The sequence below is a fragment of the Nyctereutes procyonoides genome, unplaced genomic scaffold (assembly GCF_905146905.1).
Source record: "Nyctereutes procyonoides isolate TBG_1078 unplaced genomic scaffold, NYPRO_anot_genome, whole genome shotgun sequence".
NCBI lineage: Eukaryota > Metazoa > Chordata > Mammalia > Carnivora > Canidae > Nyctereutes > Nyctereutes procyonoides.
In genome coordinates, this window is record NW_026575046.1 from 47,860,001 (window position 1) to 47,873,578 (window position 13,578).

The 13,578-nt window shown below is 36.7% G+C and overlaps 1 protein-coding gene across 6 annotated transcripts in view; it reads right to left on the bottom strand.

The window, feature by feature from the left end:
- FBXW11 (F-box and WD repeat domain containing 11) overlaps positions 1-13,578 on the bottom strand; it is a 126,196-nt gene that overhangs the window by 36,460 nt on the left and 76,158 nt on the right. For 3 of the 6 annotated variants that reach the window (XM_055325296.1, XM_055325299.1, XM_055325297.1), the window contains 2 exons: positions 6,015-6,077; positions 2,536-2,761 (listed from right to left, as the gene is read on the bottom strand). In XM_055325296.1, the coding sequence (XP_055181271.1) occupies positions 2,536-2,761; positions 6,015-6,077 (289 nt within the window). The remainder of the gene's footprint in view (positions 1-2,535; positions 2,762-6,014; positions 6,078-13,578) is intronic. The other 3 variants (XM_055325300.1, XM_055325301.1, XM_055325298.1) reach the window with 1 other exon arrangement.

Genomic DNA, 13,578 nt, shown 5'->3' on the forward strand with positions numbered 1-13,578 from the left:
TCATATGTATGATATATCCTGACATATGTATATATGTTCAGATCAAATCCTGTTAAAACAAATAGCATTTTAACAAAAATATTTCCATGTCCCAGCCAATGGTCCATTCATTTCATGTAATACTCAATACCACAAAATTCCACTTTAACAGAGATATGGACAATACCTTAAAATTCGATGTAATGAAAACTGAATTGTATGCAATTATACTAACCATATTTATATACATAACACATGTTCATCTGTTTTGTCTCTTCTCCAAGACCATACACTCCCCAAGAGAAGGGGTTGCCTCTATAATATACTCTGCAAATCAAGAGAACTTCAACAGTGCCACCTTGTGGACATTCTGTAAATATAAGGTGAGTTTCCTGGCACTCTAAAATGTTTGAGAAGCAAATTACACACAAAAATAAAATAAAACCAAAACAGTAGAAAGCAAACAAAAAAACAACAGATTTGCCTGAGAAAAATGGAGGCATAGCTTCATTTAGTTAAAAGCACTTATGAGGGACAAGTAGAATCACCAATTTTAAAAACTGCCCTATCTTTTCTTGATGTGAGATGTGACCTAAGTCCACAGAAAGGCTCAGGTGACAGGGATTCAGAGTTCTGGCACTGCACATACCAGAGAGGCTGCACCACAGGTTCACTCACCTTACGTAAACCCACCTATAATTCCCTCTCCCTGATCCCCTCACCCACCTCCTCTCTCATACAATTAAAACCATATCTGTTTCCCCTCTCTCATCATAAGTAATTATTACTGAACTGGGTTGTAAACATGTTTCTATACTTAGGGCCTATTTAAGGAATTTTCCAGAGGAATCCAAACTATAATGATTTCAGCCTTTGCACTAACTTTTGAACCAGCCTCTACCATCACCCATACAATCAACATAATAACCAAGAGGTATAATCTTTGTCATTTCACGCAATTTCTACTTGGTTTCCTACTCTATACAATGAGAAAGAGGACCAAGGATTAAGTGATGGCTAAGATCCCTCTTAGCAATGAAATTCTAGAAAGAGAGGGTTCTTATTTTCTTTCTAGAAATACTAATGAAGGAAATGGGGCAAACAATGCTACATTTCAGGATAAAAACAATAAGAGAGTCAAAATTCTCTAAGCCAACTCTCAAATATCCTCAAATGCTCTTCATTATAGAAAGTAAACTTAAACATTTTGAAAAAAAGATTAGAAATTCAAACCTAGCCTGTCAGATTGCCTAGACATGAGACCAGGTCCTATTTGCCATGGAAATACTTGGTATATGGAGCCCTTATGCACTGTAAATCACAGACATGCTAAGAGAACACCCATCCTTTGAAGAGTTATCCAGAAGCTCTGACAGGTTAGGGGTGGTGACAATGGCACTATTTATCCCTGGTCATTTCTAGGTCTACTCTGGCATGGCAGTTGAAACCTCTAGACTACATTGATCACATTAGAAGAAAATATTCTGGCTAGCATTCCCTTCAGAAGTGAAATCTATCTAACCTAGTCAAATTTATATTTAAAATTAGAAGAAGAAAAGAAAGAAGAGGAGAGGGATAAAGAAAGAAAAAAGAATTAGTGATGAAAAATCAAAGGGGGATAAAATAGAGCACAAAGGATTTTTATAGCAGTGAAACCATTCTATGATACTATAATGGTAGATACATGTCATTATATATTTGCCAAAACCCATAGAATGTACTCCACCAAGAGTGGGCCCTAATGTAAAGTATGGACTTTGGGTGATAACAGGTCAATGTAGGCCCATGTGTTATATAACAAATGAGTCATTCTGAATGAGATGTTAATAGTGGGGAGACTGGATGAGATAGTGATAGTGGAGTGGGGTGAAGATATGGAAAATATGGGAATTCTCTGTTTTTCATTCAATATTGCTATAAACCTAAAACTATTCTAAACAAGTCTTCTTTTTTTTTTTTTAAACAAAGAAACCTTAACCAAAGGAGTATGTGGGTGTGGGGGATACAGGGGGAAGGGGGGAGAGAGAGAGAGAAAGAGAGAAATAGGGAGGGAGAAGATGCTGAAATATGTTTCAAAAAATGTGATAAAGACATGTCATCAGTTTTTCCAATACATCTTTTGCAATTCCCGAGCCTAAGTGTCACTCTACGTACAAATAAACATCTTAAAAATTTGGGGACACTTCTTAAACACAAACACTGCAAGAAAAATTGTCTCATATTTTTAAAATTACTTATAAAGGCAAAATACAGATTATATACAGACTACATCAAAACTAACAATAGAGCATTAACTCATTAAACTAAATGAAACAATGGTATAACCAATAATCAACACCATTAATCACAGAAGCTGCCTACATCCCCTAAATAGATGCTAAATTATAACTGCTTTTTAAGTGCCATATATTAAATATAGTATGGGTCCCAAAGAAACTCAACTGTAGTCACACAGTACTCATTTATTCATTTAACAAATATCTACTCAGATCCACCTAAGCCCTTGGACTGGATATTCTTCCACTGCTCAGCTTTTTAAAAGACAAGTACAGTTACCTGGTAAAGCGGTAATAAAGTCCCGCTGCAACATGGGCTTCAGGTAAGAGTTAATATGTCCATGCTGATAATGACACATTCGTGAAATAAGGTGTTCCACAAATTCCACTTGATCTGATTCAGACCACTGGTCAAAATATTTAATACACAAGTCTTTTTCTTTTTGATAGTTTCCTTCTGATGGCCTCTTTCTGGAGACGATCACAGATGATGTTCCATTACTTATCTATTTTAGAAAAATAAACAAAAAAAACCACAATTAGTTTAATAAGGAAAAGAAATCTAATTAGTATTTCATTGGAAACATTTTTTTACTCTGTGCATTTAATCTTAAAGTGACAGTTATATCTTAAAGCCAAACTCATTCCTTCATTAATTCATTCATGAAGTAATTTAAAGTGTCTTCAGGGCATATGTCCTCAAATTAGTCTCTAAAGTAAATGTCAAATTTACAGCTTATATTTATAAAGCTAAATGTGTCTCAAGTCATTTTTTCCCAAAGCTTATTCCAAAACCATGTGGTTATTAGATAACTAATATCTAATGTTAGAGATGACTGTCAAAAAAACTTGCTCAACTTGGCCAAGTAGCAATGATTGACTAATAATAGTTTTACTTCCTCAAAGACCAAAGTCAATGCTATATTCATCTATGTCAATGGTTCTCACACCTTGTGCTTCACAGTAACAAGAGGGGTTCTTAACCCACAGATTGCCTGGCTCCACCACAGATGTCCTCATTCTATTTACTGGTCTGGAATACAGCCTGAGAATCGCTTCTCGACCTTTTGGCTAAGATCGGGTGTGGAATACAGCCTGAGAATTTGCATTGCTAACAAGTTCCCAGGTGGTATTAATGCCGCTGGTCCAGAGAACGCACATTAGAGACCACACTTTGAAAACCACTGGTCTAAAAAAAAAAAAAGAAAAGAAAAGAAAAGAAAAGAAAAGAAAAGAAAACCACTGGTCTAGCTAACGAAGAAACCTGAAGGCAATTCAATCTTAAAAATTGAATCCAAATTGTTTCCAGGGCTACCAGACTGCTGGCAAAACAGTTTAGACTTTTATTCCCTTTTTTTGATCACCTACTTTCAAAGTAACCCAAGGTAAACCACATATTCCCGAAATGATCCTTATCCTAAAGAGTTGGCCTATGATATCCCACAGACTTGTATAAGAAATGTGCATTTCTCATCAAATCTACATGGTCCTTGCATAAAGCCAGTGTATTTTTTTTTTTTTACAAATGAAAACTACATATGCTACACCTGACAACAGCATCAAAAAAAAAAAAAATTGGAATCCCTAGACTGAAGCCACCACTGCGACTGATGCTATAAGGCTCAGTAACATCCCTGTTTAAAAACAAAATTACAAAAAAAAAAAATTACCTCAATGCTTTCATCAAATATTTCCCAAGCTATCTGACCATCACTCCTTTGATAGACCCTTCATGTGTAATAACAAAAAAGACTAGCATAGAAAATTTTGAAAACTGTAAAGTTGTATTACAAACATGCCTTAATTCCATCAGGAGCTTACACAGAAAGAACCAAGAGCTTTGTTATCACTATGTCCCCTAATTTAGAGTGGACTGAATCCATCTCAGAAAGAAGACCTCCTTTATAAATATCCATAGGAGCCTGGCTTTCCTTATTAAAATCTTATACATCATACCTGTCTGAAACAAGAAATGTCTACATTTAGAGGTATATAGTCAGAAGGCATTTAGCTCCCACCTCCTCCTCTAGGAATGTTTTTTTCCTTGTAATTGTGAGGTGAGGAAGAACTCAAGGATACCGAGTACCACCTCTTTTCCCCTTGTAATTTGGGTGTAGGAAAGCTCTCTGACACTGGGTACCACCAGAGGGCAGCACTGAAAAGATATTTTTAATGCAGCTTGTAGTAAGACATCAAGCCGACCTTAAAAATCAACATTCAAAACAGTCAGAAGAAAGAAAATCCTTCACTGTGGTGAATATCAGCTGGTACTTTTACGCATAAGGGTGTTAATCATAATGTTATAACAGAATAATTAGAAATAACTGCCTAACTATAGGCAACTGGTTAAAGCAAATAATAATACATCTACATAGAGTAATATAGCCATTAAAATTAGATTTATAAAGTTAAGATTTTAATAACAAGAGAATATGTTTATGAAATAATATTAAGGAACAGAAGACAAGATGCAGAATTTTATGCATTACATAGCATAATACATAGCATTACAGTTATTTGTGTGAAGGGGAACACACAAGACAGAGTAAAGGGTATGTACCAAAATGTTAAAAGTGCCTAATCTTGAGAAAAATCGCTGTACGTTTTCCTTCCTCTTTTCTTTCTATATTTTGTTCATTATAACTCACCAAAGTAATTGCTTTCATAACAGGTTAAATATGATGGTAACAACCTGCACTGTACTGCTTTACAATTTACAAAATACTTCCACATCCACTATCTCATTTGATAAGCAAAAGGGTTATTATTTCACCTACAGAAGGCTTCCTAACCACCTAGCTTCCCTACAGCATTGGCATACCATCAACTAGTTGACTGAAAGACAGAACTAATGAAAGAAAAACCGAAAGTCAAAGTATTAAGAGCCAATGTGAATTGAAAAATCAATACTAAAAACTAAGACAATCCTATTGGAAAATACCAAATGTGAAAGAGGAACAGAAGCTGGTCTGCACATTGTTCCCCGAAATGGTGGCAAATGTACAATTCCACAGCACATTTTCCATTTCTACTTCTAACCACCTGCTGGGAACAAAAGCATCTTCCTGGCATTGTTTTGCTTTGTTTCATTTCATCTTAAATCTGTTGGGCATACTTCATTCTTGCTAACTAATATACTCCTTTTGTTTCAAAATAAAATGAACCCAGAGAATATTTTAACATTATTCTCTTCAAATTTAAGTTTGTTTTGCCCTTAATAGTGTCTTTATGAAGGGAAAAGTTATTTGTACCATAATGGCTGATGGAAAGATCAAATCATGAAATTTTACATACCACTGCCCACACTTCCCCACCAGCCAAAAAACCCTGGAAGACTGGGAGGAAAACTGGCAGACTAAAACAGAGCCAGGAGAAAAGAAATCAGAGTTTAAAAGGAAAGGGCAAACTAACAAGAAATGTGGGAGAAAGGTGAGGGTAGAAAGACAAAGTCACCAAGGCACACACACTGGTATGGCATGGTGCTTTTCTGGTGACAAAAAGGACACAACCTTTACCTTAGACGGTGGCAATAAACTAAATATTTTAGGCTACAGACACTTCAGAGTCTTTGTGGTAACACCAAAATTCTTTACTATTTGTAATGACACTTCCCTAAAGAACAGAAGATAAATTAGGGTGAATTCTGAAACTAGCAAATATGCACAAAAGAAAACAAAAATGCTTGTCTCTTGTTTTTTACTGAGGACATAAGCTGAGGGAGCATCTTATCTATAGTAAGTCAACTGCTATCATTCCTACCTGCCAAAGAGTATTTTTCTTTGGGGACTCATCTTCATTTTGATCCTCCATAACTGAAGTGTTCTAAGGGGGAAAAACAGGTTATTTGAATTATGCCGAGTTTTGCAAATCCTAAATAACTACACCAAAATATAATTTTGAAATCCCAAACTACAATGTACCGACACAAACCCAAGACTTATTTGGCTTGTGACCAACACACGCCATTTTGGGTCAAGAGAGTTGTGTTCATCTTTCATAAATCAATACAGTGGCTGGACAAAAGCATAAAGTCTTTATTTATGAAGGTTGGACATGCTTAGAAAACAGGCTAAATTATAGGACTGGGGCTGAGCCTCTACCTCAGTCATCACTTATTCTCTCACTTATGGCAAGAAGCCCCAGAAACCCACTAAGTTCTTGATGATTGCTCAAAACATTTACTAGAATGTCTGCTATTCAGTAATCCATCCCAACCATCATCAGCAATTAGGACTGACAAAGCTCTGGAAGCCCCCTCTGGCTTTTTCTCTTTCCTCCCTTGATAACCTTGTTTTTCTGGAATGGCTTTACAATCTCCCTTAGAAGCACAGTGGGTGCCCCAACTTTCCCCCTCCCCCAAAGAGGAGGATGTTGGAAGCCAGTAACAATCTGGCTTGCCTTGGGAATACATCAACTTTTGATTTTTGTGTTTACTGCACAAAGAGGCACTGTGTAATTATTCTTTCTGGTGACCTAGTCGCTCAATAGATGCCCATTAACTGGAGATTATACATGATTGGATTTTCCCTTTTGAAGCTTCTACCTAATGGCTAAATGAAAACTTAATGAGAAGGGAAAGTGGGAAAGTTGTGCTCAGAAAGGAATAACAATTTGAGTCCCTCTAAGATTCCTTTTCAAAACTAAAATTCTAGGATTAGGGTATAAAACTTCTAACATTCTATAGTATTATTCATAAGGTTCCTACAGATCTGTTTAAGTTACGTTTACAAGATTCTGTTTATTGCCTTTGAGGATAGGCCTATCTCAAAATTTCCCTTTTTCCTTAATTTTCTTCAAGTCGTATGATGTTTGGACCCATACAGTATTTTAAATAATTTGTTTGAAAAACCCAATGTGAATAATGACAGAAGAAACACCACTGAATACTAGAGCTCTGTTGGCCACATAGCTGGCTCTGATGAGAGATACAAGTATGATGTAGTACAAAAGTCAAAGGCATGGGATCCCTGGGTGGCACAGCGGTTTGGCACCTGCCTTTGGCCCAGGGCGTGATCCTGGAGACCCGGGATCGAATCCCACATTGGGCTCCCGGTGCATGGAGCCTGCTTCTCCCTCTGCCTGTGTCTCTGCCTCTCTCTCTCTCTCACTGTGTGCCTATCATAAATAAATAAAAATTAAAAAAAAAAAAAAGTCAAAGGCTTTGAAACCAGAGAGAAGTTGGAATTCTGATCTGGTCACACTCAGTGTGTGTGTGTGTGTGTGTGTGTGTGTGTGTGTGTGTCTGTGTGTGTGTATGTGTGATCTTGAGCAAGCTGTTTTACCCATGGACAAATACAAACCATATAAAGGTGTTGTGGGGACTGAGACTCTCCAGCACAGCACAGCGTTTAACTAGTATTCAAAAAAATCTGTTCACGCCCTGCTCTAAAGATGCTACTTTCCTCCAAGTGCTATCTTCTCATAGTTTTCCAACCTAAGACTTGGTCAGAATAGCTTCAGATGGCTGCATATAGAGAAAATCCACTGGTTCCTCAATAAATTATTTTAAGCCCCACAGCGCCAAGGTATGCAGTGGGGAAGAAGAGTAGGAGGGCCAGGCTCCCTGTATGTGAAAGCGAACCACAAGCTAGAAAGGAAGGCAATGTGTCCAAGAGGCCAAAATAGCTTTATAGTGGAGACAGCAATAAATGATCCTGAATAGGAAGAAGAGGATGGAGACTAGGAAAACAAAAGTAGTATTTCTCTCTCCCTGTAATTTTCCTTTTATTGCTATCTTGAAGGACTTGGGATTAATAAAGCTGGCAGGGAAGTGAATAAAATGGGAACAGTGACTCAGTATGTCATCATCTGGGTCCAACTGGTAGTTACGAAGCCATATTTGCAGGGTCAGGGTCACAATGTCCTGGGTTCTAAGAGTGACAAGAAGGAGAGCATGACTGGAAACATAAGTTAAGTATATAAGATGGGAAGTCCCTGCCCTCATCTTCAGGCACCCCAGGGAATGTATAAGGAATGCATATATATATATAGTGTTTTAAACTATAAACTTTTGTTATACAGGAGTCTGAACCCACCAGAACTATTCGGACTTAAGCTACCTAAATACTTTCCTCATTCAGGGAGGAAATAAAGTTAAGTGAGAAGACCCCACAGACTACACAAAAAACAACCATCTTTACATTTTAATATAATTCCTCCTTCTATTCATTCCAAAACAGAGAAATGATGTTTATTTATACAGATGAGAAAGAAACAACCCCTCTGATTAAAAAAAAAAAAAAAAGCAACTATTCTCTTAAGGCTTGATAAAAGTGAATAAAGATAGACAATTTAATAAAATTGTATTTAATAAAGCTCTGGGGTGGCTGGAATAGCTCCCCCACCATACATTATCTTTTCAACTTCTCTTATAAAGCCTTTAGGAGATGCCAAAGGGAAAATGTCGCTCTCAAGCTACACTAATCAGAGGATCGTTTCCGAGGAGTATTTCAGGTGACACAAGAGAAGCTCAGAGTGAGGAGGGTCCTAGGGTCTAATTAAGTTTGGCAAATGTTCTATGCTCCTGTGCACTCTCTCTCCTGCTGACCTCGCCCCTCTCTTTTTTTCCCCTCTCCCTCCCATCTTTCTTTGTCTCACACACACTCTCACACACAAAGTCATAATATGTCTCATTAAGATACTAAAGGCTCTGTAATGTCCTATAATTAAATCATGCTGAATTAGTTTAATCCAGTTTTCCCAAGTTTGTTGGACATAGACATCCCCCTTTTTATTTCTTAATAATAGTTCAGCATGTATTGGCAAACACTGGACTAGAACAGTAGCATGGCATAATTCCTGCCTCCTCCCACTTCACTGGACAAGTATTTCTGAGAGACCAAGGATACACCTACTTTGCTAAGTATAATATATTCCTCTCCTATTCCCCATTTTTCTCAGGCTGCAACATGAGACTGTGAGGTTAAGGAGAGACGGCAAGAATAGAAAATTCTTATAAGAGCCACAATTTTATTCTTTAAAGATTAAAACGAAAACAAGGCCACAGGTTCAAGGATGAGGTAAGAAAAAACAATGAGTTGGCCAAAAGAAAAGGAAGGTGTTTTCCTACATCCACATTCTCAGATGAAACCATGAGTTAAGCCAATCTGAAAGCTGAAACCCTCATTAAGTCTCCATCACTTCTGGGAAAGGAAAGTTCTCTTAAATACCAACTTGACTTATTCACTTCCTACCCTTCTCATCACCATCTCTCTTCTTACACCTACCAAGCAGCATTACAAGTATATAAAAATGCAGACCTTCCTTCTGATACTACTTCCAATGAAAGACACAATCTAGGAAGAAGCAACTATACTCAGGCTTATCAACCTTAAGACTTTGACATTTTGGGTCAGATAATTCCGTGTTTTGAGGGCACTGTCATGTGCATTGTAGGATGGTTCACAGCATCCCTGGCCACTCTATATGCTAGATGCTGAAAGCAAGAGGTGAGGTGGGGGTGCCAGCAGCAATACTGCTGCCTCTTCTCAACAGCCACTGCCCTAAGGTATGGCCTCCTTGGGAAGATGTACTTCATCAATTGCCATCTAAGGCTCAGACTTTCTTTCTCTTCACATGTTTTTCCTTTGGCCCCTGTGACAAGACAGGACTTCTTCAAATAGTGTCTGAGATCACCATGGCCAAGTAATTCATGTAATATATAGATTTCTAAATTCTGGGGTAAGACCCACTTGCCTTTAAATTCATACTTGGGAAAATCTGAATCAGTTCTTTGCTAGAGATCCATGGCTGGTTGGTGTAGATAAGGGCTACAAATACCTTGAAGTCATATACAAAAGTTAGTGTGTATACATGCCTATGTCTCTGTATTTAAAAGACTGCAGTGGCAAAATAGGAGAAGGATATATTGTGTTTACCAAAGTGGTCATTTCTAGGTGATACCTCGATGCTCAGACAAAAAAGGATGCTCAGACAAAAAAAGGGTTCCAGGGTCTAATAAAGTTTGACAAATGTCATATGCTACAAAAGCCACTAGGCTCTCTCCCTCCCCACCTCCAAGGTTAAAATATACTTCATTAAGATATTAAAGGCTCAGAAATGTCCCATAATTAACAGCTAGGTTAAGACAGTTTAATCTAGCTTTCCCAAGTTTGTTGGCCATGGGCCTCTCCCTTGTACAATAATACTAATTTTAACAACAACTCAGCATATACTGGCAAACACCAGACTAAGGCAATACTACGGCCTAAATCCTTCTTCTTCCCATTTCACCAAACCAATGCTTCTAGGAAACAAAGGAAATGACCACTTTGGTATAAACACAATATATTCCTATCCTATTCCCCACCATCTTTCCCAGACTACTTACTATATGAGGTGAGTCTGTGTGTAGGTACAATAAGCTCTAAGCAGTGATATATCTTAGCCAGTAGGTGCCACCAGCTAACCCAGAATACATTTTACTTGGAAAATTCTCTACTTTTAAGAGTTACATAAGAGGAATAAATGTCCTACTTTAAAAATGCTGCAAATTCTGCGTTATGAGTTTCATGATGAGAAATGCTTATACAATATAAGATTTTCATACAAAAAGAATCTTTCTTCTTGAGAGGAAACAAGAAAACCCTACAAGGGATCTGGAAAACATGGGAACATTCTGCCATTTTCTTTAGTGTTTTAAAATTTGGGAATTTAAGACATTAAGAATGACAGATATAGGGATCCCTGGGTGGCGCAGCGGTTTGGCGCCTGCCTTTGGCCCAGGGCGCGATCCTGGAGACCCGGGATCGAATCCCACGTCAGGCTCCCGGTGCATGGAGCCTGCTTCTCCCTCTGCCTGTGTCTCTGCCTCTCTCTCTCTCTCTCATTCTGTGTGACTATCATAAATAAATAAAAATTAAAAAAAAAAAAAAAAAAGAATGACAGATATATAATGTAAAGTGTTCCTAGCTAACTTTATTGGGTCTCTAACCTAGGCTTGTTTCATATATTGTCTTTTAATTTTCCGAAAAAAATATGAACGTATATAGCAATTTTACAGAAAAAAAACGAGGAACATAATTAAGTCATTAAGAGTCACACAGTAAATGAGAAATGCAGGACTCAGATCTAGGTCTATTCTACTCAGAAATCAATGTACTTTCCATACAGAAAAACACATCTCAGGTGTTTTCCAACTGCTGGTTGTGGCCTATGAGATTAATTTAATGGGCTGCAACCAACAATTTTTAATAAAATGAAATTGAATCTGGGCATTCCCCTGCCCACATGGGTAAGCATAACAAAAATCACAAAGGGTAAATAAAAGGAATGAGCAAAAACAGAACAGGAAAATTCAAATTAAAGGAAAGCAAGAGTCTTTAATGAACAGGAGAACAATTTTCAAGTCAAATCACTGAGTGACAAAAGAGCTTTTAAATCCCTAAAAAGCATAATTTATGAAGAGAATAATGTGTACCTTTATATACTAAATATAAAATTCCACAAAATGTATCAAGGGAAAAAGTTACAACTTTTTAAAAAAATTTTTTAAGATTTTATTTATTTATTCATGAGAGGCAGAGACATAGGCAGAGGGAGAAGCAGGCTCCTCATAGGGAGCCCAATGCAGGACTCAATCCCAGAACCCTGGGATCACGCCCTAAGCCAAAGACAGATGCTCAACTGCTGAGCTACCCAGGCGTCCCACAACTTCTTATTTTTAGAACACTTTTTTGTCTTTGACAGATCAAGTAGATCAAATTTAAAAAAAAAACAAAACACATTTGACTTTCCATGGAACATTTAAAAAAAACAAAACAAGGGCAGCCCCAGTGGCTCAGCGGTTTAGTGCCACCTTCAGCCCAGGGCATGATCCTGGAAACCTGGGATCGAGTCACACGTCGGGCTCCCTGCATGGAGCCTGCTTCTCCCTCTCCCTCTCTCTATTCTGTGTATTTTCATGAATAAATAAATTCTTTTAATAAATAAATAAATAAATAAATAAACAAAAATAACACAATTGATACAGCATCCTTGGGCCACAGACAAAATATGAAATACAGTTAGAAATCAGGAAAAGATTATTGTATATTTAAGATCAGGACAAGCAGAAATATCAAAATCTAGTTTGCCAGTTACTATCTGCCGTAAATTCCAAAGAGAAAAGGCACAATGATTGATACAAACAAATCAAACACTTTTGTGTTGCTATTGTTAATTCCACCCAGGCCCCAGTAATCTAGCTTAAAATTCTTCCCCCTTAAACCTAAATATTAACATTGCTGGGAAATGAGATCACTGAAGAGGCAGAATCATTTGAAAAAAGAAGACACAAACTTATATTAAAAAGCAGTCCCTTCTCTCATACTGATCTTACAATTCAGAGGGAAGCCATGAATCCATTTGTACATACAAGACTTTTTAAAACAGTTCCAGCTACCATTAAACAAAGCTTAATCAAAAACCCTCTTGTCCCTCCACACAAATACCAAACTACAGTAACAATATTTTCTTTCTACAATACAAAATAAAAAATTAAAAATGTAAATTCACTGAGGATTTGTCTGAAATCACTGCTACCTGATTTCTATAATGTAGTAAGTTTTGTTTCAGTTTCTCTAACCTACAGTTCCATTCAAATGTCTAACTAGGTATTTGGTTGTTACTGACACCACATGACAAGATCATACTGAAGTATCTGGAAGAATTAATACAGGGTAAAATTTTTCTTCCTTTCTTCACCACCAACTATTTTTTAAAAGAGAGGAACGTATATACTATTAGATACTTAAAATTTTTTTAAAGCTATGATAGTGCTGGCAAAACAAGATAAATGAAACAAAATAGAAAGTGCAGAAAAAGATTCACTTATACTTACAAATTTGTATACGACAGTTACAGCTTCGAATTGGTGAGAAAGGGATAATTTTAAAAAGAGTATTGAAAATAAAAGCTAAAATGCTACCTCATATTACATTCTAATTATATTATGGATATAAAGAAACAAGTGTGAAAAACTATAATTATAAAACTACTAAAAGCAAGCATACAGGAGTTTTTAAAAATTCACTGAACAGGGGAAAGGCTGTCTACACATGATACCAAACATAGAAATAAATGTAGATTTGATTAGATAAAAAAATTCAAACTCATGAATGTTCACAATCAATAAATATTAAAAACAAATACACTGGGGGAATATTATAATGTATGATAAATAACACCATATAAAGATTTCTAATAAACAGGGAAACCAAAACTAATTTCTTAATAGGCAAATAAGCAAAAAGTACAGATATTTCTAAATGAGAAATTTAAATGCCCAAAAAAAGAACACATACAACAATAAAAAAGGAGATGCAATTTTTCACCTACCAAAATT